General features: G+C 34.3%; 2 protein-coding genes across 4 annotated transcripts; both read right to left on the bottom strand.

The window, feature by feature from the left end:
* Positions 1 to 369: 369 nt before the first annotated feature.
* On the bottom strand, positions 370 to 6757 carry LOC100787900 (nuclear transport factor 2). 2 transcript variants are annotated; one of them, XM_006576898.4, is made up of 9 exons: positions 5983 to 6757; positions 5736 to 5870; positions 4787 to 5093; positions 4193 to 4455; positions 3573 to 3771; positions 2994 to 3115; positions 2834 to 2899; positions 1970 to 2051; positions 370 to 967 (listed from the first exon to the last, which is right to left on the bottom strand). In XM_006576898.4, the coding sequence occupies exons 1-9, from the start codon at positions 6019 to 6021 to the stop codon at positions 822 to 824; spliced, it is 1359 nt and encodes a 452-aa protein (XP_006576961.1). In that variant the 5' UTR covers positions 6022 to 6757; the 3' UTR covers positions 370 to 821. The 2 variants fall into 2 exon arrangements, with proteins under 2 accessions (XP_006576961.1, XP_003521311.1); XM_003521263.5 differs by having other exon boundaries at positions 4193 to 4458; positions 5983 to 6655.
* A 6117-nt stretch (positions 6758 to 12874) lies between these two features.
* LOC100787373 (pre-mRNA-processing factor 39) lies at positions 12875 to 23179 on the bottom strand. Of its 2 annotated transcripts, none has more exons than XM_006576896.4 (14): positions 22948 to 23179; positions 22193 to 22671; positions 21230 to 21339; positions 20175 to 20404; positions 19373 to 19540; positions 18882 to 19245; positions 18261 to 18404; positions 16954 to 17106; positions 16752 to 16868; positions 16356 to 16436; positions 16071 to 16226; positions 14564 to 14860; positions 13675 to 13788; positions 12875 to 13129 (listed from the first exon to the last, which is right to left on the bottom strand). In XM_006576896.4, exons 2-14 carry the CDS (start codon positions 22647 to 22649, stop codon positions 13031 to 13033), a joined length of 2490 nt encoding a protein of 829 aa, XP_006576959.1. In that variant the 5' UTR covers positions 22650 to 22671; positions 22948 to 23179; the 3' UTR covers positions 12875 to 13030. The 2 variants fall into 2 exon arrangements, with proteins under 2 accessions (XP_006576959.1, XP_003521310.1); XM_003521262.5 differs by having other exon boundaries at positions 21230 to 21336; positions 22948 to 23147.
* Positions 23180 to 27701: the final 4522 nt, after the last annotated feature.

Raw genomic sequence — 27701 nt, 5'->3', positions numbered from 1 at the left:
TACTAACACAAAATACTAATACTAATGTTAAATCAAATCTTGTCTAAACAAAAAAAAAAAAACACGAAATCCATTTCTAAAAAATAAATGTTTAAATATTCTATATTATTTAATACAGCTTAGATATTATAAAATAATTTCCACACATAGTAGCATTATCCATGCGCATGATTGAATTAAAATTCGAATATCATGTTCATGAAAATAACAATGACCGCGTACTCAACTCTAGCAAGATTCTTTTGTAATGATTGGGTGTTCCAAGTTTAACAGACAAATCTAGGGAAGCATTCTCATCATTGGAGTTGTTTTCAAGTAAAATTAATCATTAATAAGATTTGGTTATCTTCATGCCAACAATGCCAAAAATTAGAAAGAAAGAAATTATAAGATTCTCATGGTACTATCAAAAACAAGTCAAAGGCAACGAGCTGATGCACACAACAATGCACAGCAACATCTCTGATAATGAAGCACAGCCTCTATTGATGTCTAAACCACTTTGTTACTTTCAACACCCCTTCTCTCATTAAAAGGCCCCCACAATCCAAACATGGTACAATACAAACAACCAAAACTTCCCACCTGAATGGCATAATAAATAACATTCAAGGGGGAACCAATTGATCTATGAAAAACAAACTAGTTTAAGTCTCAATGGCTTTTACTTGAAAAAGACGCACCCAAAACGTAAGACTACTTTATGTGAAACCACAGAAGAAAATGTTCTGTAGTAAAAATACCCACGCCAAGCACAGACTTCGCTAATTGTATAAACCCTTGAATGGCATCTTAGTGCATGCGTTTATGCCACATTTTCCTCATCGGGAACCACGCTGAAGATAACCATCGCCTCTTAGTCTGGTGTAGTCTGAACTATCCTGATTACCTCCCCTTCCCATGCTCCTACCACCAAAACGCCCTCTCGGAGCATCTGCTTGATAACTGCCTCTGCCTCTTCCCCTTCCTGATCACCCAAAAATAAAAGGAAATGGATGTCAATATTACAAAAATCATTTTCTATTTTTAACAGAAAACAAAAAGAAAAAATACTAAAAGTATCACCAATTCCAAATAAATTTATTTATATACTACACAGAATATGTTTTATTAAAAGGGAACAAGCAGAACAAGTACAGAGAGGATGATAACTATACTATTTTCTTATACAAAAGCAAGAGTGGAACATGTACAAACTACAAAACGAACTAGCCCACAATAAAGTCTCTTTGTAATCTACCTTGTAAGCTCCCTTAAATAAAAAGAAAAGGCATAGAGCCACAGAATACAAGAAAGGCCAAAAGAATCCCATCCCATAACAAAACCGATCAGACCATTTCATTTTTAATGCACTTGAGTAACTCTTAACATTAAATTTTGAATACTACTAAAGTATTATTTTGGTCATCCACCCTGAGTTAAAACTGTAGTACCAATAAAAAATGTACTATTAAAAGGATTGCATATCCTTATTTGGATAGTGGCACTTACATATATGATGATTGTGCTAATCTAAAACGTAGTTAAATAAAACTCACATAGAAGTGAGGCTTATGGGAGAGTTGCAGAATTTATGCCTTGTGATTATAACCATATTATCTTCAATTCATTTCCATGTTGGCCCCATCACTCCTCCAATGACCTATTGGATCCCTCTTTCATCATATTGCCATGTCATTTAGAACTTAATACTTTAGGGTTTAACCTAATACCTAATAGATATACATGGGCATTTCAGTACAAAATACCAAGTTCTGCCACAACAACAGATGCCCTAGCATGTACAGCCATCACTCTGATCCCTAATTTTATTGCACAATTGTTTGTTAGGTGCACTCCAACACCAGCAATTGCAGCAAGCAACAAACACCTTCCAAAAGATTTCTTATTAACCATTAGGTAAAACCCACAGAACTTGAGAAGCTAAAACTTTTGAAAGAGTAAGAGATAAAAAGAAGTAAAACATTACTTCCTCCCCGAGCTGCACCGACACTGTTTGGCCTCCGCTCCTCTATGTATACTTGTCTTCCAGCCAATTGGATTGGAGAAGCCTACAATAAAGAAAAAAAATGAAGACAGATGTGAACCAAAGAATCATGTTAAAAAAATAATATGGCCAATCTGGATAACAAAACAGTTGCATGAAGCAGCTATAGATATTTGTTTCTTGGTTAACTCAAACCACACTGCCCTCTGCTCTAAATTTAAAAATTACACCCCTTTCCTGAGAGATGAATAAGAGTTGCACTTTAGTTCATTTCAATATCAACAAGCTCATTAAGGACATTTTTCTCTCTCTGATTTTAGCATCATCAACAACCAGTTTCAAACTCCTACTCTGGAACATTAGAAGATCAAATCAAATCCAAAGCAATATCAGGTGTGGTGTTTTAAAACTTCATTTTATCTTCTAAAGTTTTAAATTAGCTGCAAGTAACACTTGCACTACAAATTCAACTAAGGAAACTACATCCATAGTTTTTCTTAAACATAATAAATAAACCATTGAATTGAACCAGGAAACATAAAAATCCATAGCCATATAAAACATCTGATAATGACAATAAAAAACCAAAGGAACAAGGAGAAGTTCTTGCTTTAACCAACAGGGAAATTGATGTTATAGATTTTCTGTAACCTTTAACCAACAGGGAAATTGATGTTATAGATTTTCTGTAACCATAACAGATAGCAGAGTAAAGCAAATCAGCAATAAATGATTCAGACATGTTCAATTAGTTTCTCTGTTAATTAAGGTAATCATTGATTAGATAATCAAATAAATATTAGGTTTAACACAAAAAACAAAACAATAAATAGAATAACTATAAACCTGAAGTGCATTTTGAACACCAACAATGTCTTCAAATTCTACAAATGCATAGCAGACTCCAATTTCCTGTACACATCAATTTCTACTTTAGTTTTTTTCTCTTTTTTTTTGGCATAGATGGATATATGAGCATTCAGTGTAATCCAAAGAGAGGAGCTACCTTTCGGACCCTAATGAATATTCCATCAGGCTTAATTCTGCCAAAATTCTTAAATTCCTGGTCAATCTCTGCTTCAGTAACATTAGCGGGCAAGTTTCTAACATAGACAGATGTTACTTCATCTGGAAAAATTAAGATCAGAAATCAACTTGATATTTTAATTCTAAAAATTCTAAGACAATATAAAGTTCAAATATTAAATGATGTGAGAAACACAACAATTTTAAAGAAATGCAGCTTCCAAAACGCTAGAACAAAGCAACTATTTTACCATAAAAAGAATGGTAAGATTTCATTACTAATAGTTTGGATCAAAAGGTTTATGCCCCTCCTAACCACCTCTAAAGTCGCTGCCAAAAGAAATTTGGCCTGAGAAATCTTTCTACAGGTAGAATTGTATAAAAAAAAAAAAAAGAAAATTCTCACTCATTAGGTAAAAAGTGCAGCAAGACCTCACTGAGAATGAACAAATAAAAAAACTCCCACACATCATTAGCATAAATGACATAAGTATTCAAAAACATGAAGACGCCAAATATGCCAAGAAAAGGGTTATAATATCAGGAACATAAACTAAACCTTCTTCTTCTAGTCCATAGCCTTCTTCTGCGGCCTCAATCCCTGACTCAGGAACATACATAGATGCAGAGCTTGACTGCTGAACAGCAGGCTGTGCTACATGGTTCAACTCTGAAGGAGGTGGGGCACTTTTAAAAGAATGTTGTGGAGCATACTGTGGAGCAGCTGACAACACTGGCTGCCCTTTGGAAACTCGTAACTGCAAGTTCATTGAAACACGATTAAATTAAGACAAAACACCAAAAGTTAAAAAAGATAAATGCTCTTTATTTAGTTTTAAGTCCAACATACAGCAAAGGAATATAAATTAACATTTTTCCAATATTAGATGCCTAATACTACATTAAAGAGAGGCTAGAGTAAAGAAAGAGAAACTTCCAAAGCAATAACTTCAGCCAAATAAGAAAACTGTATTTCTTGACAACTTTAATCTCTGCAGATGATTTCAGGAAATTAGAATTATGGAAATATGAAAAACTAACTAAAAGATTGTTTTGATTTGAAAGTGAATATTGGTTACTCCAGTCATGTGGTACCTTTTTTATGGATAGTACATAACTACACACAAAAAAAGGTAGTCTGCCAAAAAAAAAAGAACATGTATAGAAAGTATTACATACAATAGATGCATATGTTTTCTTAGGAGGCTCCTCAAAGGACTCTTCCACAAGAGCAACAGGGGGTTCTTGGACAGTGTGTGCAATGCTATGAATTGGTGGAGATGCCTCCTGTACGGGAGTTTCCTCCTCCACAATTTCGGTTTCAAGTTCTTCTTGTAGCTGCTGCTGGTGCTCAGGAAGACTATACTCGTCCACTGGATCATCATCTATATGAACTGAGTTGACATATTCCCTGGCTTCTTCCTCCAAACCGTAGTCTGAAACTGCTAAATCAGAGACTCAGGACTCAGAAAAACAATATTTTTTGCAATGAAAATTGCTGCAAGACATGCACACCATTTAACTGATGCTTTATATACATGAAATTTAATTTTAGATTGGAGTGAACAAGAAGGACTGAGTCGCCAGGAAACCTATAAACTATCCAGCTATGCCCTACTACTTAAAAAATATTTTATTAAATAGGAGGCCATTGGATGCACAGATCATGAATCTCCTAACCAGATGTTAGAATACCAAACTGCAGCAAAAATATTTCCAGTTAAACTAGTCAAAAACAAATGTCATGAAAACATAATTCAGCAATTAATTTACCTGGTGGCTCAGCAAGTGAAGCAGAAAGATGTGGTTGTGTGTCAATGGTTTCAGATGCCACTGGTACCAGATTTGGGTACGTTACTTCATCATCAATGTAATGAAACATATCATTCATTACAAAGTAACCCTTCTCCTGAGGAGCAAGAAAGAAAGTTTGAACAAACTTCCGCTTCCCACTGATATCCTTTATCTTCACAAAACCTGAGACCATCACAAGCACACCTCCATCCCAAGAGTCAAGAGAATTAATTGTCTTGATTTCAATCGTAGTAAAATTCAGTAACGATACAATTGAATGAATTTGCTGCATGAGAGAAATCTAACCCGGTCAGCTGTCAGCCAGCATTTTTACCAAAAACAAAGAAGGCAGAAAAATAACACAACAAGAAATACCAAATATAAGAGTCTGTTTATTTTGAGACACTTTAACTTACAAAAAATGTTACCTTCCTTTCACTTTGTTTCCTGTTTTCAAGACTTTGTACATGAACAATGGAAACAAATTTTTATTGTTTTATGTTTTTATTCTGTTTTCATTATTTCCTATACAATTCTTTTAAAAAACTGAAACAGAAAATGTTTTCATGGTTGAAACGGCCCGGAATAAAAACCGCCAAAATAGAACTCGATTCGGAGTAACAGACAAATAGAAGCTTTCTAATCAAAAGCTGAAAAGACAATTAAGCACCAATTGAGAGCATAAAAAACTAATAGCATCTGTGCGCATTCGCACCAGCCAATAAATCTAAAAAGCAAGCCAACCTAAAACTAATATCTATTCGTCAGTGCCTCGCTAACGCTGTAATAACCATGGAATAGAACTTTACAAGCAGCATAGTTAGCAAGGGTCACAACCACCAGAAAAAAATAAACAGAACACGGAGCACACAAATATCATATCAAACATCATAATAAATAAGAGAGTTGAACGATGCGTAAAGCATACCAACACATCGTGCGCGGTTTCAACTGAATCTCCGTCGACGCGAATCATGCTGCTGGAATCGGAGTAAAACTGGTGAACAAGATTCGGTTGCTGGCGAAGAATCTGGTAGTACTGTCCCACGAAGTAGGAACCAACCTGAAACCAAAGAAAAGCTCATTCATTCACTTCACACAGATCAAAGAATAAAAAATGAACCAAAAAAAAAAAAAAGAGCGACGAGAAAAAACGAAAACAAAAAAACAAAAACCTGCGCGGCACTAACGGAACCGGGATACGAAGACGCCATCTCTAAGAGTATGGAAGGAAGTTCAGAGCATGCAGCACTTCTCCTAGCAGATCCAGGAGAAGAAGAAAGGGGGAGCGCGCGAAAACCCTAAAAAATCGAAAGAGCAGAAAAAAAGGTTGTAGCGTTGGGCCGGGAAGCCCGTTGAAGAGGCCCAACGAGAGGAGAGAGAAACGAGATTTATTTTGAGAGAGAGAGAGAGAGTGTAAGGTTGAGAAAGAAGGAAGGAGGGTGTTGTGGGGTTTATAGATCGGAGATCGAGAAAGGTGCGCAGCGCCGAGGGGAATGTTAAAAAATGAGGGAAGTGACTGAAGGAATCACAGAGAGAGAGAGAGAGTGAGTAGAGTTATGTGTGATTCTTTTTTATATAATCCATCGGTGAGTGTGGCACGAAACCGTAACCCTCGGATTGGGTATCTAGGATAAAGGTTGTGGAGTGTCAACGGGTCAGATTGTTTTCAAGTGAATGTTTAATGGACGGGTTGGATTTCAGGGCACCTATTACAATTTACAAGTGATTTCTATGAAGAATGGTAGTACTTGGATTTGGAAATGTTCATGTTCTATGTTCTACTTAGAGTAAGAGAAGACTCACCCTCATAGGAGGTTTTGAGATCGATTTTTCTGCACATCTTTTCACTCAGTTCAGTGGGATAAAAAATAGGTAAGAAAATGAGAGGAGAATGTGGACGTAGAAAAGATGATGAAAAATGTAAACCGTGTTTGGAAAATTGCTCTTACACCTCCAAAAACGTCTGTTTGCTTTAAAAGATAAAAAGGTACTGATTTGGCGAAAGTCCGTTCATTTCCGACGAACGGATCTTCAAACAGGCACGTAGTTGTTTGGTATAAGTAAAATAAAGAAGAAATAAGTTTAAAAAAATTATAGATTTCGCTTAAGCTCGACTGAAGAGTAATATAGTGGCACACAGGTATCATGATAATCCTTTGTGTTGCATTTTTCACATTTGATAATTGACTTTAGATCTTGATAATCGATTGTGCTACTTCTTTTAAATTTGATGATCAATTATGTTGCTTTGTAATGAGTTTTTTTTGTCTTGTTGCACTGTTGTGGGCTAATTGCCCAACAACCAGAAAACTTATTCAAATCCTCAAGGGTTCGTAAGATGCATAACATCATTCACTACATCAGAATTAGCAAAATTTGGAATAGACATGAAATAAGTATCACTACAAAAAGAGTGTAAGGCATGTTGAGCAAAAGCGTGAGTTGCACAATTCACTTCCCTTGGCACATGCTGGATAATGCAGAAATCAAGATCAGCCATTTTCCCACGTATTATCCGAATGTTGCAGCTTATTGACCAAACTAACAACTACCTGAGATTCTGACTCTATAACTACTTTTGTAAACCAATGGTTGTGTGCATGCCTTTAAACCATAATCAATGGCCCAAAGTTCCTCCAAAATCAATGAGCTACATGAAAGGTCAGTACCATAACCTGCCATATATCTTCCTTGATCTCCAACACTCTGAAAGTTACATCACAGTTTAATTTAATTAAACTCGAATCAAGAGGAATCCACTTAGCTTCGTATATCAAACCAACCGTGGTTTTTTTACCCAAACTTATCTTCACATTTGTTGCTCTATTAATGCCTTGTACAAGAGCTCAAGCTATTTCCAAGACTTCAAAACTTCAGCAGCCTTTGTACAATTACGGTTTGCATGAACTAATGACTCTGGAGTTGTACCACTTACAATCTGGACAGGTTGCATCCTCAACCATCTAATGAGTTGTATTGCGTGGTTTTGACAATGTTTTCCTCTCTTTTCATTTAAATCAAACAATCTCATGATATTATTTGTTTTCATTTATTTCTTTCAAACCAAACAATCCAAAATTCCATTTTTTCTTCTTCGTTTATTTTTTTTCTATTTTCATTTACTTCATTTGTTTTATTGAAGCCAAACAAAATTTATGGTTAGTGTGTTCAATTAGTTTGCTTAAGTGTGTTATATTTATTTCCCAAGAATCAAGTAGATTCTTATGTTGTGGGATAGGAAAGTATGTCAATAGTAAAAAATGTTTCCCTATTTTTCCTATTTCACTAAATCAATCTCTTTATTTTTTCATTTATTATCGGAGTCTCCTTATTTTTTCAAAATTCACTATTTGAGTTTCCAGAGAAAAAATTGAACGTTGATTGTTAACTTAGAACATTGATTATCACATGTCCGCATATAATTGGTCATTTAAGTAGTGTACCCTCCCATTCATTTTTCCACCCTTTATCCCTACCTGGCATAGCCATAATCATCCCTCCCCATGTCTCCCCTATGTCATGCCACCTACTTGGAATGAATTCTCCCTTCTCAATATCATCCTTCATTTCATCTCTCCACAACCCATATTCTCATTTTTCAGTTTCTCGTTTTTGACCCTTCTTGAGAATTATCTCCCTTTTCTCTGCATCATCCTCCTTTCTCCATTTTCCTGAAGCAAACTCTCTCATTTCTTCCATCTTTCACTGACAATCTTTTCATTCTCAATTTCACTTCTCCGCGTCAGCATGATCAACTTCTCCAATACAAACTCTTCATTCTCCAGCTCACACCCCAAGGTCCCTAGCTCACCCTCTTCCACTTCATCCATCTCACCGCACACACTTCCCCACTCTCAACATCATTCCCACCCATGCTGCTTACTCCGTCCATTGTCAATTTACTCTTTACCACCTTCTTCGTCGTAGGCGCCACTTTCTTCTTCACCTTCTTCTTCCTCTTGCTAGCTACCTTGAGCAACCCAGAACCAAACTCGTTCCCACTCTTGCCTCCACATAGTGCCTTCTCCAACGTTGCATTCGGAAATCTCTCAATATCATGCTACTGCTGCAAAGGCATACATGCCACGCCTCCATCTCCTATGAAAAATTCCTCACCGTCAGTTCTCTTGTTGGCTTAAACGAACAAAACAAAATAAGATGTGAAATAAGCTAACGGTTAACGTTTAATTTTTCCTACGGGGACTCAAATAGTGAATTTTGAAAAATAGGAAGATTCCGACAGTGAATTCAAAAATAGGGAGACCAATTTAATGAAATAAGAGGACTCTTTTTGCAATTAAGTCTTATTTTGATTTCCAATCATTAAAACCTCTGACAATTATCAATAACATTAATTACAAATCAAGTTCAATAACAAATTTTAGCAATTAAACTAATATCGATTCACCCCAATGAGATAAGTCAATTCAAGTGTGTGTTTTAGTTATTTCTCAAGAACCAAGGAGTAGATTCTTGCATCTTGCATCGTGGGAGAAAAAGGTATCTTAATGTGATAGTGTCTTTTACTTGATCTCCAATCATTAAAACCTTTGACAATTGTCAGTAACATTAATTACAAACCAAGTTCAATAACTTATTTTAGCAATTAGATTGGTAACGACTCACTCCAATGAGATAAGTCCATTCAAGTGTGTGTTCTTTTTATTTCCCAAGAATCAAGGAACTTATTTTTACATCATGGGAGAGTAAAATATCTTAATGTCATCGTGTCTCTTACCTTAATCTCCAATCGTTAAAGCCTTCAACAATTATTTGTAACATTAATTAGAGCCCAATAACCAATTTTAGCAATTAGATTAATAATGATTCACCCCAATAAGATAGGTTCAAATTCAAGAGATCCAAAATCAAATAATTTATTTTTCTGTGAATCAAATAAATTTAAATACAAAAAAAAAGGTAATTATCAACTTGTATTCATTTATTCTTATGTATTCTTTCCAAACTCAACTTTTTATCTCTATTTTCTTTTCCTATCATATAGCTAACTTATGACATCTTCTACTCTTTTTTTTTTCCTTTTCCTATCACATAACTAACTTATGATGTCTTCTACTTTCTTTTTCTTTTCTCTTATTTTTTTCTTGATATCTCGCTTCTCTCCACCTATTTATTCTAAAAATGGGGTCAAGTTTCAACTTTTTTTTCCCTAAAAAGAAAGTTTATTATGTCAATTTTTAGTTATTGGAAAAAAATGAAAACACTGTTAACTTAAAATTAATGGTTCGGATTATATATTTAATAACATTTTTATGTGATTTTGTTTTTTTAATTAAATGTAACATAACATTTATAATAAAATGTCCAATTTGAATTGTTGATTTTATTTTAGTTATAAAAAATATGTATAACTAAGAGTTAAAATATTCATTAAAAAGAAATAAGTTTAGATTCGGATATTTATGATGTTCCTGCTTTTATATTAAAATTTAACATTTTTAAATTAAAGACAGATTATAAATGTTATTTATGAATAGTGTTGGCCAAACATTATTTATGAATAGTAATGCCCAAACCTTATTTATTCCTGCATTAGACCAATAGACCTGCTTTCACTGAGGAAAGATCTGCACTGCAGACTGTGCCTAAGGTACTTATATCTATCTTTTTTTTGTCTCTTTCTTCCCGGTTCGTTATTCACTTCTCATTAGATAGATAGATACTTGGATTGTTCTAATTATGTTTCATTCGATGGGTAAGTGTAGGCTAATTTATCAATATATTTTTAAAAAAATTTATTTATTATTTTATAGGTTGGTCAAAAATTTATGTATCAATATGGGTAAGTTTTACCCCGTAAAACACCTTTAGGGCCAATAAAAAATGCACCTTGAGAAGATGTCACCCTGAATGATTTCTTCTCTTTAAAGTGTCTATTTTTAATAAATTTTTTGAACAGGAAGCGTCATCCTAAAAGATTTTTCCCGTTTAAATTATTTTTTAAAATAAATTGAACACGAGGCATTATCCTGGTCTGTTCCACCCAGAAAGCCACATCCTGAAAGATTTTTACTGTTTAAATTATTTAAAATAAATAAATTAAACAGAAGGTGTCATCTTGATCTACTCCATATAGGAGATGCCACTGTTAAAGACTTCTCCAGTTTAAATTATTTTTTAAATAAATTTACAGCCTAAAAAAATAGATTTCCTAAAAAAGTTTACTGCAATCTAAAAATTATTTAAATATAATTGTTCAAATACGAAAATTGTAAATAAAATCTAAAAATTGTCTAAATAGAATTGTACATAAAAAATCAACTTACTACATATTATAACAAATTACTATATACTTTAAATCCTAAAAATGTTTTTTTTCGATAACCTAAAAGATATTTTTTATGTACAATTGTATTTAAACAATTTTTAGATTGTAATTACAATTTTCTTATTTGAACAATTGTATTTAAATAATTTTTAGTTTTGTAGTAAATATTTTTAGGAAATTTACTTTTTTAGGCTGTAAATTTATTTAAAAAAACAATTTAAACTGAAAAAGTCTTCTAGGATGGTGTCTCCTAGGTGGAGCAGACCAAGTCGTTGCCTCCTGTTCAACTTATTAAAAAAAACAATTTAAACAGGAAAAATCATAAAAAAAAGTCATAGAAAGTGGCACCTCCTAAGTGGAGCAAGGATGATGTCTTGTGTTCAATCTAGTTAAAAAAAAATACTTTAAAGAGAAAATCCTATTCACGATGATGTCTATTGAAAAGCACAAATATCCTACATGACAAAAATACTCAGGTTGATAAATAGTTTTTTGACCAACCTACATTGATAAATAATTTTTTTAAAAAAGTAAATAATTATTTTTGTCGTGATGTGCTGTTAAATTATCTCTGAAAGATGAAAATTCAAATTTCAATAAAAATGAAAATTTTTGTCGTTATCATTGATAAAAGAACTTATATAATACAGAAAAACAAAAATATCATAAAAATAATTATCAACATGATTGTTGAATATATTAAACCAAGATATAATAAATTTTCAATGAACTAATTTGTTGGATACCAAATTTCATTTCATTTAAGAATAAAATATAATTTAATCTTCATATTTTTTTATTGTTGCAAGCATAAATTATAATAAATACTTAAAAAATAAAAAGACAAACATTAATTAAAACAAACATAATATTAATTAATTAACATAAAATATAATAAATTTTATTTCACCATTTTTATGCTGAAAATTTCTTTATTTTAAAAATAAAACTATATCCTCTTTATCTTTATTTTAAAAATAAAACTATATCCTCTTTGAAGTTAAGTGTCAAGTGTGCAGTTTATAAATAGCAAGTACTGTGAACGTTGTTTGGACAAATTTAGAAAAGAGAATTATGTTGTAGACAAAATATCTTCTTTTCGTTTTTTTTTTTTTGTGTGTGCATGTTAAATTACATATACCAAGATGTAAAATTAACTGGTCCATTAACTCCATTTTGCTCGACCGACATAAAAAGATAATCTAGCCGACTGATCCAGTCAAAATTTTTGCAATATTTCTTATACTTTTTATATTTTAATTAATTATTTTTTTATAACAGCTTAAGTATTTTAGGTCTTCAATTGAATCAAAAACAAAGAAAAAAAACATAAATTGAGTATTTAACAAAAATTACGAAGTTTCTAAAGCAGAGAACCAAAATCATGAGAAAAAAGAACTAAAATAGTAAATTAGTAATTATAGAGAACTAAAATAGCAATTTAGTCTTAAAAGAACCATAATATTTAAAGACTACAGAACAAAAATAATCATAATAATCAGACAATCCTAACGGAAAACCAAAACTAGAGAAATATTTAATAAAAAATGTTTCATGCATAGACTCGTTTAAAAAACTAGAGACCGAGTGAAATATGAACTCTTTGAATATTCACCAAAAAAAATACGAACACTTTGAATATGCGATTATGCAAAGGTAATTTTGAAAAACAAACTATTACTTAGTTCCACATTAAAAAAAGACGTGCACTAACCGGTGAAAAGAAAATAACAAAAAAAAAATGTACATCAAAATAGCTAAAATACAATTGCGAATTAGTCAAAATGATTTTCTATCTTCAGTAGTATAACTTGAAAGTTTACACTACACCTATACTCCAGATTCCCTAATATCATCAAATTACCTATAATATGAAGGAAAAAAAAAAACATTACAGGAAGGGAAAACAGTGGCCATCTCATTTTGTCAGCTCAATAATAACTCCCGTAATAAGCTTGAGGAACCGCAGCAGGTTGCTGTGCAGGGGCTGCAGCCACAGGTTGTGCATAGTTTTGTTGAGGAACCGCCGGCTGAAATTCAGACAAAAGAATCAACATTAGACGAAATTTGCAATTGTTTATGTTTATCATAATATATATAAACAAAAAATTAAGAAAGTCACGACGTTAAGTAAGTCAGATCAACAGAGAAGTATTGTTGAAATGAGAGTTCGTGCAGTTAAACTGCTGCGACTCAACTCACGAAAGGTGCCCACTGGTTTGCTAATAAAACAACTGCGTGCATGTTTGGGATACCGTTCATACCCCCTCAAACTCAGTTTGGCCACAGCAACCCTGTATAACTTGTCAGTTCAGGCGCTTTGGAATTCATGCTACCAGCCTTTGGATGGCAAAGCAAACACACTACATCTTTTTTCCCTATGGAACTCTCATATTTCCCTTATTTTTTCACTTTCCCTTCTTCAATATAACAAAATCACAATAAAAAGTCCCCATATTGACGATTTGATTGCCTTAAAAAATGACAAACATGACAACAGAACTGTATCCACTAACCCAAATACATATTAGGGGCCAAATAATAACTAAAACTAAATAGAAAAACTGCTGTGCACCTGTGCAGGATATGCAGGAGGATAGGCTCCGTATGCAGTACTTTGTGGAACTGATGTAGGCAATTGAGAATTCGCATAGTTGCCCCCATATCCAGCATAAGCCCCGTAGGAAGCCTGTATCAAATCAGAATAAATCGGTTCAATCATATATGACCTGATCAACCAGCTAAAACAAGTGCGGATAAAATGACAACACAATATAATAAAGAAGTTTCACGTAAAGAACCACTAAAAATGAAGCATGTAACACCTAACTCTTGATTTAATAGATGCACAAACGCATAACAAGCAGCAGAACACAAATGTTAACTCCAGAATACATATATATATCATTCCAGTACATGAAAAGTATCAAGCATAGCGTAAGTGCATTCCGGACATGGTTTTCAAGTAGATAAAGATGCATGAAGCAATTATTTACAGGTACAAGGCATATCAAGTTAAATTGCAACAGTATTTATTTATTTAAGAGGCAAAGATTCTACTTCAACAATGCGAATATGCTGCATCTTAATGGACAGGGTTGTGTTGCATTTTACATGTCTATATCCATTTCAAGTAGATAAAGATGCATGAAGCAATTATTTACAGGTACAAGGCATATCAAGTTAAGTTGCAACAGTATTTATTTATTTAAGAGGCAAAGATTCTACTTCAACAATGCGAATATGCTGCATCTTAATGGACAGGGTTGTGTTGCATTTTACATGTCTATATCCATTTCTAATAATACAAGCAGATAATATTGCATAATTTCTGAATAACAAGTATAACACACAGAAGTGGTAAACATTAAGCCTTTGACAGACTACATGGCTCAAAAAAAAAACTCCAACATCAGTGGATCACACATATAAACCAGATTAACGCAAAGAAAAGGATACTCTACCTGTTGGGTGTAGCCAGCAGTCCATTGTTGCCCTTGTGCTTGTGTAACTGGAGGCCAAGTTTGAGGTTGAACTCCATAATTAGACCACTGGTTCTGTGCATTTGGATATGCACCCATCCCAGATTGGGCAGGTGATTGAGCAGAATAAGATCTCGGCGCTTTTGTTTTGTCTGAAGCTAAGAAATCCTCAGCATGACGTTTTTTCAACTCTGACATGCTTCTGTGTGGCAAAAACAATTTGGCATGCCTATCTTCAGCCCTCTTGATAGATTGAACATCACCAAAGAGATTTAAAAACTGGAAAGAAGAAAAAAAAAGAGTTCCTATAAATTAATAATACTCACATTATAGTTCAGAATGTAAAATACAAAAAAGAGAAGGCAGGCCTTTCAAGAATCGTAAACAGAAACTCAGGAAAAATTAAATATAACAAATTCTTTGAAAATAATAACAGAAGACCATCAAATAGTTGTACCATACAAAAGAAAATGTATTCATTTTAGATATAGTTATAAAGAAGCCAGACAATAGAACATATATGTATCAAATCGCCAATGGTATCTGCTGTTGTATTATTATAATTATAAATCAATTACCATTTCAAAACTGTTTATAGAGACAAAAGTTAAATTCAGGGAAGTGAAACATAAATATTATCACCGCTAAATTTCCACCAGTCACTCCTACATTTTCCCTGCGAACAAGATCCACCTTCCATTTTGATCATCATTTTTCAATTTTCATAACAAATCTTTATTTTCCCTCGACTTATCTGAAATTCCATATTCCTGGCATATATCATAGCCAAATATGTAAATGATCCATGGCCAGCTTAAAATTTCCAATATCAAAACTTTGTTAGTACTCCTAATTACAGCAAGACACATATCAGTTCTCCAATATGATTAGTTCTACAAACGAGGTTAGTGTCAAAAGAGCTAATCCTTGTCATTCAACCTTACATAGATGATCAATATTACAAATACAGGCACAAACGCATGCAGATGCCCACATATGTGCATACCCACACTCCTAAGACACAAATGCACACACATGCCTGCATACAAACACAAGTTATTCAAATTACATATCATTATCCACTTTAGTCACCTATACTTAATCATACCTGCTACAACCTCAAAGGTTAATAATTAAAGGCAAACCGTTGAAAAAAAATACTTAGATACTTGTTTGATAAAGTAATGTGGTTTGTGTGTTCAAAGTGAGAGTCTTGCATCACTCAGTAACAACGAAACCTTGTCTTGTCTCACATGGCAGAATCAGTCACAATGATCAATCAACCCACAGGACACTCAGACAACTCAATTATCCAGCAAAACCATTTAGAGTTTGCATGGAACAATTATTAATTATTAATAATAAATACACTATTATTAAAAATAAACAAAAAATAAACACTCTTGTCAAAATAGTCAAAAATTAAACACATTTCTTAAGGAAACTCCTTTAGAACACATGCCAGAACACCATTCTGACAAGGAATTACCTCCAGAAAAATACTAGAAAGTTCCTCACGCTCTGTTGCACTTGCTACACCAGGACTCTCTGAGTTAGGCATTATGAATTTGACAACCCATGACTCCAGAAAGTCAATATCAACGCGCTTTGGCAAGGGTTGAATAGCCTCAAAATGCAATATAGCCTGCATGTAACATTGAATTAAAGAATCTCATTAGAGATGAAGAACACTTAGAAATACAAAGAGAAGAATCACCAACTACATAATATGAGTGAATTTAGCAGGACAAGGAAAGTAATAGTGAAGACAGACCTCAAGTAGTGGCTTTGACAACAAAACATTCTCAAGCCCCTCAACTAGAATCTGCCTTGCCTTCTCTGCATTCCCAGAAGCCTAATGACCAAACAAGACAGAATGATTTGAGGAACAAGACAAGACCATCTCCACACAATTGAGCTATATTACCAGAGGTGTAAAACTAGAAAAACTGTTAAATAATGGGCATGTATGAGATGCATAAAAAGCACAACTATCAGTATGGTTTAACAAAATGCAAACATGTTAAGAATTAAAAAAAAAATGCATGTCTAACCCATTGAAAGCTTTAAATAAAGAACAGATTGCATGTGATGCTACAGGACATACCAAATATACAAATCACGAATACTGAGTGAGCAAACAACAATGTAAATATGTTATGGAACATACCAAATATACAAATCGAGAATATTGAGCAAACAACATCGGCAATGTTTGTGAATGTTCTTTCCCTTTCTCAATGGCAATGGCCTGTTCATACAAAGAGAAGGCATCCTCCATTTTTTCCTGCAATATCAATCAATGGAAAGCTTGTAAACAAATACTAAAATTAAGTCACAATCTATAAAAACACTTTCACAAGCCAGCATACCAGTCGGTATTCCATATTGGCATGTTTGATAATTGCTTCAAGAAGACCAGGAGAAGTTTCAGTATGCACAAGTTGATATGCAGCTCTAGCACCATCTATATCTCCAGTCTGCTCCTTGAACCGAGCACAAAAAATATGTATCTCTGGTTGTCTCTGCATTATGACAAACAAAATGACTAAATTGCAGAAAAACTAAAGGAAATTCTTTTCTGGAACAATACAAGTGAGTTATGACTGTAATCTGTACAATTTGATAACATGCTAATTAAGCTTATAATTAGAAATCATTACAGAACATTACATTGTCTAAATCAAGAAAAAGACCAAAAAATGGAAGCCATGAAGTCACTACCTGACGGACAAAAAAAATATGGATATATAAAAACACTATTGGGCATCCACATATGACCTAACAAGTTGAATTTTTAGGAAACATGACTTTAAACATAGTGCCAAAACCTCTAAAGACCAAGTGTGAGGAACTAAATTATTCCCAACCCAATTCTTCAAAAGTCCAATTTCAAACATAAGGTAAAATGGGTCCATACATTTTAAAATCCATACTTCAAACTGAAGCAAGCTAGAACATAACAAATAATACTAAATCACCATTACTGAGCCTTCACCTAAAGAACGGGATTTCAATAAAGCTATACACAAAAGATTCATTTTTCTCACCTTAGGCAGGTCATTAAGGGAAAAGAGAAGACAGGTAAATATCCACAAATTGCCCACAATGTATCTTCAAAGAATCATTTCTCACAAATAGATAAAACAGCAAAATATAGAAGATGAAAAAAAAAGTGTACAGCCTTAAAATACTACTTTTCTATTTCTAATCAAAATACATTCAAGGAACATCATCATTTTTCACAAAAATGGTTAGAAGTGACAACTGGTCCCAGAAGTCACAAAGGTTTCCTTGCTTGTGAGTCACAAGCATAGAAACCAACCATAAGTATACAACTCCTTTTGAAACAGGCTGCAACCATAATCTATTTCATTGGGACAAAAGTTCTATAAAGATAAATAAAATCCCTTATTCTGAAGCATCAATTATAACCAACTATTTTTGCTTGAATAAGACACACATGTTTGACTTTGAGTGTATCATGACACAAGTTCGTGTTTCAAGAACTATTGCTAGTAAAAGCCAACTACTTTATTCGTGTAAAAACCAACATCAACAAGTGGCCATGTACAGGAGTCCATTAGATACATTACCTTCTCATCTCACTTCAAAGCTTAAAAACTTAAGAGATGAATATGACAAATGCATTCGTATGACTGGAACTTAATGAAATTACCTTAACAAAGACTTGGGTTGCCCGAGCAAGAACATTATTTGCAAGATCCATGCTTCCACTGGCTTCCATACACAAAACATAGCGTATCCAATACTCAGGATAATTGGCACATGCAATGACACATCTCTCATACAACTTGACAATCTAAATCACAAAAGACAAGACGATGTCGTAAAATTGTCATTGATGATGCAGACACAAGAAAAATCAATAATATAAAACATAAAAGGAAAATACAAAGCATCAAGAAATACTCCTTAGCGGGACAGAGAGGCCCCTCAAATATGAAAGGAGGGACCCTCCTAGCCTGCGACAGATGATTAGGAAGATAAGAAGACACCTGCATGCATAACATTCACACTTTAAAAAGAATAAACTTTTACAAACGCATGACGAACCTAGAATGTCCACAGACAAATTAGGGTTTGAAGTACTTATCCTCAAGAAACCAAATTGAAGGCCCATGCTTTAGTCTCAGTTCAATTTCCCGATTAAAAAGTTGCTTCATCCAACGGATTAGCCAATAAAACATATGATACAACAGATATTACTTACTGTAAGTCAATCTATAACAGGAAAAACTAGGAACATAATGCACTCTTATAAGAAACCATATGTTACCTTGCTCAAGTCACCCTCCCTTTCTATAAAGTCCAGATAGTTATGCCAATTCTCAAGCTCTCCAACATTGAGGGGCCGTACATGAAAGTAGGGCCTCCTGATAGCTGTTTCAAAACCAATGATCTTAGAATCGAACTCTTTAGCTTTCTTATACATCTCTTCTCTAATGGCGATATACTTCTCCAACTCTTCTGCTTCTGTTAAGCCAGCACTTACAGATTTAGGAGAACGCTCTGCACCATCAGGATGAACCTCTCCCTCAGTAGCTTGGCCAGTAGCCTCTGAAGCAACTCCTGCCACTGCAGCAGCTTCATCAGCAGTTCGTAACTCTGATAAAGGTCGATTTCCAGCTAACTCTTTGAAGCTGCAATGCCGTTACCACCAAGGAAGTAAAATTAAACACCCAAAAAAGGAGAAAGAATGTGCAAACTATACACAACAGTTTTTTTTTCTAAAAATAAAATGGAGGGGTCTATAAAACAGGAAATCACCTGCTGAAATACCGATCTAATTGTTGATTTGGGTTCTCTAATATTCTGGTGTAGATCACGGCAAGGCGGGCCCAGTCCTGCTGCATATACTCATATTCAATGTATTTATCCCAGAGGGGAAAAGAAAGATAATCTGTTCCAACATAAGCTAATCCTCGTTCAAAAAGCCTGAAACAAATGAACAAGCAGTCCTGGTTAATATGTTACTTGATTTCAAGCATCTATTTACTGATGCACGTCCAGGTATGGGAGACAGCAGCACTAGTGTTCAAGGAGAACAAACAAATCACTCGTAACATCATGTAAGACATCCAAACGCTGCATTTACCTTCCTGCAATAAATCATACTATGTCTGAGAAATGGAGCAGTCATAGAGGCCATCTTAGCCCTTAACCAGACGAGATCTTCTCAGCAGCAATTTGCAAAATTGATGCACCTCAGAGTGTCAAAGATAAAGAGCTACCATTCCAACAAGAAAAAAAAAACCTAGAAAACTATGTACTTTGAAATTAAATGAAAAAAGTATATTGGAGAAAATGATCCTAAAATTTTCAAACTACCACAAATAGTGGACTTAAAACATAGGATTTAAACATCAGAATAGAAAACATTCTGGCATGCAATCCCATCAAAGCTTTTCCGCCATACAAGGGAGATATCACTGTTGCACGCATTCTGAAATTATGTTAGAAAGCAGGCAAGAAACAGCTGATCCTAGTGAATGGAATATCAAATCAAAACCTACCAATGCAAAAAAAATAATAATAATAAAAGGAAGACAAACAACTAAACTTCCATTACCTACGAACAGTGTCTGGATCCCCATATGTGGTTATAGCAAATATGCAATAATGCAACCACATGTCCACTGAATATGTAACCCCTTGAACCGCACGCTCGTAGACTTCGACAACTTTATCAATAGAGCCAAGGCGTGCCTCATGGTCAGCATATTTCTTCCAATAACCATAGCACAAGGGAAATTCTGCTAGAAAAGCATCATAGACTCTTCGAATCTTCAAAATATTGTCCTTCAATGAAAAAATCATTAATGAGTTTCACAAGTATCAGAAAACAAGACACTAAATATATAACAATAAGTTGTCAACTGAACATACAATTGCAAGAATATTAAACATCCACAAAATGAGGTGGACAAAAGAGGGGGAGGTGGGGGAAGGATGTCAATTGGTCCAACAACTAAAAGAACATCTTAAAATGAATCTAATAAATTGCAAAACATGGTTGTTTGATTGTCCATTGCAAAAAATCAAATACCAGAGAAATCACCCAAAAAAAATGTATTCAATATAGACACTTATTATTAAGAATACAAAAGAAACAGAGATACAGTTTTAACATAATGGCATGCATATTAAATCATATATTTAAAAAATATGAAAGCACTGTGAATCAGTCATTTATTTACAGGCAACCTTATTATAATACAGTCTCATCCTAACTGTTATCCGGTAATGAGTAACAAAAATATCTCAGAATTCTCAAAAAGGAAATATCACAAGTATTTGGCCGAAGCCAACATCTTGAACCAAAAAAAGTTCCAGAAAAATGTTTAGCAAGTAATAGCTGACACATGATACATAACGGTAACACTCCCCACACCCAACAGTGTCTCTACCCGAACAAAAAGAGCAACCCCATCCCCTATATGCAACCCAGTGGGAATCTAATATGGCTACAACAAACCTAACATATTCCAATAAGACATTGCATCAAAGAACTTTGAAGTTAACAACGCCAACAAAATAGACAAGTCAAAAGCTTCAACTAATTCACAGGTGAAATGTGTAAATAATGGTGCAACCCAACATATAATTCAAGTCAACATAGCATACCTCTGCTGCCTTCTCTGTCTCTTCAATCAAGGAAGTCCAGGCAGTGAAATCTAAAGAATTAGCTCTCACTATATTCCACAGTCGATCTTCTTCAGCAGACAAGGCAGCTGCTAATGGTAATAAAAAATGAAAATGAATAGGGTATGGCCATAATTTGGTTTAATAGCAGCATGTTCGTGAACAATAGCAAAAGCATTACAAAACAGAATTTTTGAAAGACTCGTACATATACATTAAGCATTGGATTAGTAATATAAAATTCATCCTTCAACAGAACAGTTTCAGCATCAATTTTAATCCTTGCAATAACTGAAGGAAAGAATAGTGATACAGAATTGACTCAAAACATATGGTATCCAAATTAAAAAATCAAAGTTGTACTCCTTGCATTAGTCAACCGTTAAAATGAAATCAATTTTTAAATGCGCAAACTTATTTATTTACACACAAAGGTTATTCATTTTATCAAAGATTGAGAACCATATTAAGCTTGGCTAAATATCAAGCCACTTGAAATTAAAGTGAACAGAAATACCAAAATAGCATTGCACATCTACTCTATTAGTCCTGATATGCTGGTAATAAACTATTCTGTTGACAGGAACATGTAAACTAGACCAGTTGTTTACAACTTTAAACTCCACTTTCAAAAGTAAAGTTTCTTCTTGTAGATAATTAAAACTCGTTTCTTTTTCTCTTATATGAACAGTGATGAAAAAACACTAACTATCAATAATGATATAAAACTTGAATAGAAAAATCATAAAAAGAAATAGCTGCAAGGTCTGGCATTAGATATTTGCTAGTTAATAAACCACTTAAGCCTTAGGTCTTGACGGTAGATTATGCACCTACAAGTTCTGCCCCTAACCTTGACTTCCACTGCTGAATTTATTGTCCAAAAATAAAATTTAAAACATGATAATTCCATTGAAAGTAAAAAGGTAAAAGAAAAAGGCACACCATAACCATCTGCTTGCTGTTTCTCATCAGCCGACCCATCAGCATTCTCCAACGCATTCCCGTTTTCAAGTCCAGAAGTATTTGTCACTGCACCGGCAACACCACCATTTACAGATGAATTGTAGTCAGATACCATAGTAGAGTCAGCAGCTGTGCTTCCAACCCCAGCAGAGGCCTCGTTAGAATCAGCCGCTCCACCAGCTGGCTTGGACTCACCAGTTGCACTGAATTGAGCTTGCTGTAGGATGGAATTCGGATCCCCAGCATACGAATTCACGTCACCAACATTAGAATAACCATAACCATAAGTTGAACTGGCCTGAGCAGCTTCTCCAGCAGATTGATCAACAGTAGCACCTGCCTCGGGAGCAGGATTCGACCCGGTCTCAGCATAACCAGCCGAAGCATATGCCTCAGCAGCAGATGCTTCCGTAACCACCGCTTCGCTATCTCCCATGCTTGAACAAAAAGGTCTTTACCTTCATTAAAAAAAAAAAAAAGCAATTAGCGACAGCGTTTAACGGAAAACCTCAATCGAAAACTAGATTCTTGATTGCCCAAGTGGTAGGAAAACACAATGATTAGAGTATCAATTTATAGCAACAATAATTCGTAATGTAAGATCAACCGCACCAGATAATCTAATGCCGGCGTCATCACAAATATATTCAGCGATAATTTCTTCTAATAAACTAAAAACCCCTAGGGTTTCAAACGACAAACCCTAATCGAGAGTGTGGTAACGGTGCAAGTACCTCAAGCGAGAGAAACGGCGTCGTCGCAGAGAAGAGATAGAACCTCTCTTTGTTTCTTAGCGAAATTGAAACCTCGGGTGGCTGTTTTTGGTGGTAAATCGAGAATTGGAATTGGATGGAATTAGCGAAGTAGGGCAATAAAAACATGAGTGCCGTTTTTATATACCGGAGAAGTTGGCGGCTCCATGGCGCATGATGCTGCGGTTAGATCAGATGCCGTTCGTGATGGATAATGATGCGATCTGAACTGTCCGTGGCAATCATGCTGATGCTGCTGCAATGGGCCGCGACAAGTGGCTCTTGGATAGGAGCTGATATTGGCATTACCTAAATTTGCTATTGGCACTACTAATATATTGGAAATTACCCAATTATCCTTCCCCACACCCTCTCCCCTTCCCTTTTCTTCGTTCATAACCATTTTGTCACACCAAACTACTCCACTATCATGCCAATCCAATCCAGATCTGAGCACCATCGTGCTACACTAGTCCAGTTATGGGCATCACAAGGCCGCGTGAACCTAATCCATGAACAAATTCATTGCGCATATCCCATCCACATCCACCAACACCGATGCCATTAGTCGAGTGTATGTCAAAATCAAAAGTGAGATCGCGGCAGCAAGAGATACATATGAGTTATGTATTGTGCCCCATAATTTATAATAAAATTATATTAGAGTAACTTAACTTATATATAATTAAAGTTATTTAAGTAATTTTATCAAACTTGTCATCTATTTTCTTAGAATCTAGCAAATAAGATTAATGACTCTTTACAATCATTAGATTCCAAAAAAATGAATGACAATCATGGAGTGTAACTCTAAAAGAGTTACTTTGTGTAAGTTGATCCCTCTTGAAATTAAAAAATATCAATTGGGGTCATTCTATAAATATAACAAGTTAAAAACCGATTGTTGTAGGCCAAAAAAGTTTGTCAATGGTGTAGCACTAAAACAAACACTTCACCCTACAATGCTTCAAAAGATGTTATAAATTGTGCTAGCTCAATGTCATTTATTGTGCATTATTATAACTTGTGTCACATTCAATTCTATCACATTGTTAATTAGTTAATCTTACTTTGCAACTCATGGGGTGATGAAGCAACACAAACTCACATATGCATCTAGCTGTTAGTTAATGTTAGTGTCTAAAATGTTTTACTACCTCCATTCCTATCAATAACAGTAGCAGTGTTATTAAAATATTATTACAAAGCAACCATGGTATTAACATTGGTGTTTGTCTCAGGTTTTAGACATGGCAAAACACTTTAAAACCAAAAAATGGTATTAACAACGATGTCTATCTCAGGTTCAAGATATGACACAACCCTTCAAAACCAAAAAAATGGTATTAATAGTGGCTTAGTGTTATTAATAGAGCATAAATCAAAAGTAATGAATGAGTGTAAGGAACAAAGAGAAACAAATGAATGTGGAACAGAGAGTAATGAAGGAAGGAATGTAAGGAATAAAGAAGACTAAAGGAATGTAAGGAACATAGAAAAATGAATGAACGAAGTAATGTACAGAAAAGAGAGAACCGAACAAACGAACTGAGGAAGGAATGTAAGGAAAAGAGAAGAACAAACAAACAAACGAAGGAATGTAAGGAGCAGAGAGAAACAAACGAACCAATGAAGGAATGTAAGGAACAGAGAGGAACAAATGAAGGAAAGAATGTAAGGAATATAGAGGAATAAGCGAAGGAAAGAATGTAACAAATTAGAGAGTAAGAGGAGCATCCTCCTCTTGATCAAGAGGAAGCTCAACCTCTGAATCATGTGAAGCATCACTGGCTTCATCTTTAGGCTCAGACTTAGGCTTGGGATCTTCTTTTGCTTATCCACGCATGAAGTCAAGAGGCCTACGTTTAGTAACCTGTTCATCTTTGCTGAAGCCAGACTCGTCCAAATCTATCAGATTAACTGCTTGAAAGTGTCTCGTTCTTGGCGGTGTAAATCATGGTTGTGGCATTGCAAGAAAAGAACGAGGAGAAGGAGGAGGATGATAGAATAAGGTTCTATCAAAGAATACTAGGTAACAAAGAATAAAGATATTTCCAAGGGTAAAAGGTCATTGGGCATGGAGCGGGATATCATAGTCGAATCCTTGTAGTACAGTGGTTTAGCAGTGCTGTTCAGGAGTCTGAAAGCCCTGGGAAAGTAAGTGTTCCAAACTCTATTGGTTTGTGAAGATTTTGTATTTGTTCTCAATCAAGTAATGACACCATTTTTTATAGCATCGGTTATGGCGAGCATTTCCCTGGCATACTCAAATGCCACCCGCACCTTGTGACAAAGCATCTTACTGAAATATGCAATCGGGTGGCCTTGTTGGGATAGGATTGCACCTATGGCCATGGCAAAGGCATCCGTTTCCTCATGAAAAGGAAGAGCAAACTGGGACAACTCTAAAACTGGTGTTGTAGCCATAGTTTTCTTTAAAGTTGTAAAAGCTAATTCGGACTCTTGGTTCCAAATAAAATTTGAGTCATGTAATAGATCTGTGAAAGGAGAGGTGAGGCGCACATAGTGTCTAACAAAGTGACGATAGAACTCTATGAAACCCAAGAAACCCCGTAATGTTGTGAGAGAGTGAGGGGTAGACCAATCCGTATTTTCTTATCAGCAAATATCATAGGTTCTCATTTTTATGTAGTTCACTTATGCTAGGAATAAAAAACAAAATACCTAGAGTTCGAGGACTAAGGGCCTCCCAAGCACAAAGGTGAGAAGAGAGAATTTTCTGTATTTTTCTTATCTCCTTACATGATTCATAAGTATTTATAACAGCATATGGAGTGCTCTGTACAGGGCATTAACGGAAATGTAAAAGAATAACAAAAAAGCATAATCGAAAGGAAATGGAAAAGCATAACAGAATGGTAAATGGCAGACAACATCTCTTAGCCAGCTCCTCAACCTATAACAAAATCTATTGATGCCTTGGTGGGTTGATGCTCCTTTTGGGCCTTATGGTTCTCTGCCTATCAGCTTTCTTCAAATTGTGTAATTAGTGTAGGAATTTATTATTATTTTCTATAGAAATTATGTGATAGTGTTTTTGCATGATTATGGCATCAACTTAGATTACCCTGATGATCTGCCTGTTGTGCAGTTCCAGTACAGATGTGGCAGTAAATTCTGTAGGAATATTAAGCGATCAAATAGTAAGTTCAATCCCTATGATGTGCCTTCTTTACTTCGTTTCATAATTTGTTTTGAATTGTGTATTTCAGTTTTCACTCTCTCTAATAGTTATGAATAAACTGCATCCACTCCTGAGTTGGCCAGTGTTTCTATTTGATGGATGGTATTCTTGTTTCAGCACGCCAATACCTGATCAGTGGTGTCATTGTATGTAATCATAACAATAGTTTGTAAAAAATGAATTATTATTTATTACAAACAGATCACCTGGAAGTGGTAATAGTCAATTGAAGGTGATCTTTGATTGTCATTAACATTACGCTTTATGGTACATAACCTACTCATCATTATGCATGATCAATGGTTGCAAAGGTTCTGGTCATACTGAAGTTGATAGTTTACATTTAATTTCTCTTGCTTTGTGAAAGAAATTCTTTTGGCCTTCTGAGTTTGTGCCTAGCATATACTTCATTTGCGGGTTATTTGATCATATGGCTGATTTGGCCAAAAATTAACCATGGATCTGTCAGTGATGGTTGGGAAAAAAAACATGGACCTTTGTGAATTGTGATGGTGGGAAAAAATCATGCTTATTCTGAAGACCTTCGTAGAGATAAAACATTTTTCTCACCCTCGTCTTTGTTCTCACCAATCTGCATATTTTCCCTAAAGAGATGCTAGAAAGAATAAGGCACGTATCATTCAGGATTTAAGATGAGTAGATGACAGAGACTAAAATAATTGACTCTACGTAATGAACTTCATTAATGAATTTTATTGTTTTTTTTTTTTGTTTCGAGGTAAAAAAAATGAGAATTAGATTTATAGTTTTAACAATTTTTTATGACAGTTTATCTTCATTAGAAAGCTTTTATGGCGGTTTAACACCACTATTTTTTTTCTTTAATGTTAGCAATGAGAACCAAAACTTTGCTTTTATACACGCTAGGCACTAAAACTTATCAGTTTTTAATATAGGAATTAAAACTTAAAATGGAGACAACTGTATAAACCAAGTGAATAGTTTAACATTTTTATAAATAAACATTATATCATTATTTTGTTTATAAAATCATTTTTCATTCATAAATTATTCATTAGCAAAAACATGCATATTTTTTTGTCATTCATCTTTTAAGAAATTTGTAAAAATTATATTATGAATTTATTTATAACTGAAAAAGATAAACTACTTATTGTTTCATTTTCTAGAAAATAGGAAATAAGATATTAAAATAAACATGTTTTTTTAAGGTCATAAAACATACTTTTTAAAACCAGAAAAATGAAAACTAGTAAAATTAAAAAAAAATGTTTTTTTTCTTTAACTACCCTTATTTTTTTGTCAGAAACATTTTTTGTCACTTGTGTGTAGTTTTGGGAATACAATTCCATTTTGTAAATTTTCAAGTGTAAAAAAAAAGTGTTTTTTTTTACGTAAATGAGGGTGAAGAAATAAAATACAATACAAATATAATTTTGTTGTGTTTTTGTCCAAAAGGTCATTTGGAAATATCACTAAAAACCATTGACCGTGAGTACTACCAATAACAAAAGTAATAGTAATGGGCTGGTCTAAGGTTGAAGCCCAG

The sequence above is a fragment of the Glycine max genome, chromosome 3 (genome assembly GCF_000004515.6).
Source record: "Glycine max cultivar Williams 82 chromosome 3, Glycine_max_v4.0, whole genome shotgun sequence".
In the NCBI taxonomy this organism is placed as follows: domain Eukaryota; kingdom Viridiplantae; phylum Streptophyta; class Magnoliopsida; order Fabales; family Fabaceae; genus Glycine; species Glycine max.
Note: the sequence above shows the minus strand (reverse complement) of the source record. Positions and strands in the feature narration are given on the sequence as shown.

Bases quoted from the DNA above. Each gene is read 5' to 3' on its own strand.
- LOC100787900 (XM_003521263.5), bottom strand. From the start codon at position 6,021: ATGGCGTCTTCGTATCCCGGTTCCGTTAGTGCCGCGCAG. The intron at 2,900-2,993 runs GTAGCTCCTCTC...TGATGTGTACAG, and splicing joins TATTCATTAGGGTCCGAAAG to GAAATTGGAGTCTGCTATGC. The intron at 2,052-2,833 runs GTTTATAGTTAT...TCTTTATTGTAG, and splicing joins GTGTTCAAAATGCACTTCAG to GCTTCTCCAATCCAATTGGC.
- LOC100787373 (XM_006576896.4), bottom strand. From the start codon at position 22,649: ATGGGAGATAGCGAAGCGGTGGTTACGGAAGCATCTGCTGCTGAGGCA. The intron at 17,107-18,260 runs GTAATTTCATTA...GTCATAATGCAG, and splicing joins CAACCCAAGTCTTTGTTAAG to AGACAACCAGAGATACATAT. The intron at 16,437-16,751 runs GTATGTTCCATA...TTTGGTCATTAG, and splicing joins ATTCTCGATTTGTATATTTG to GCTTCTGGGAATGCAGAGAA.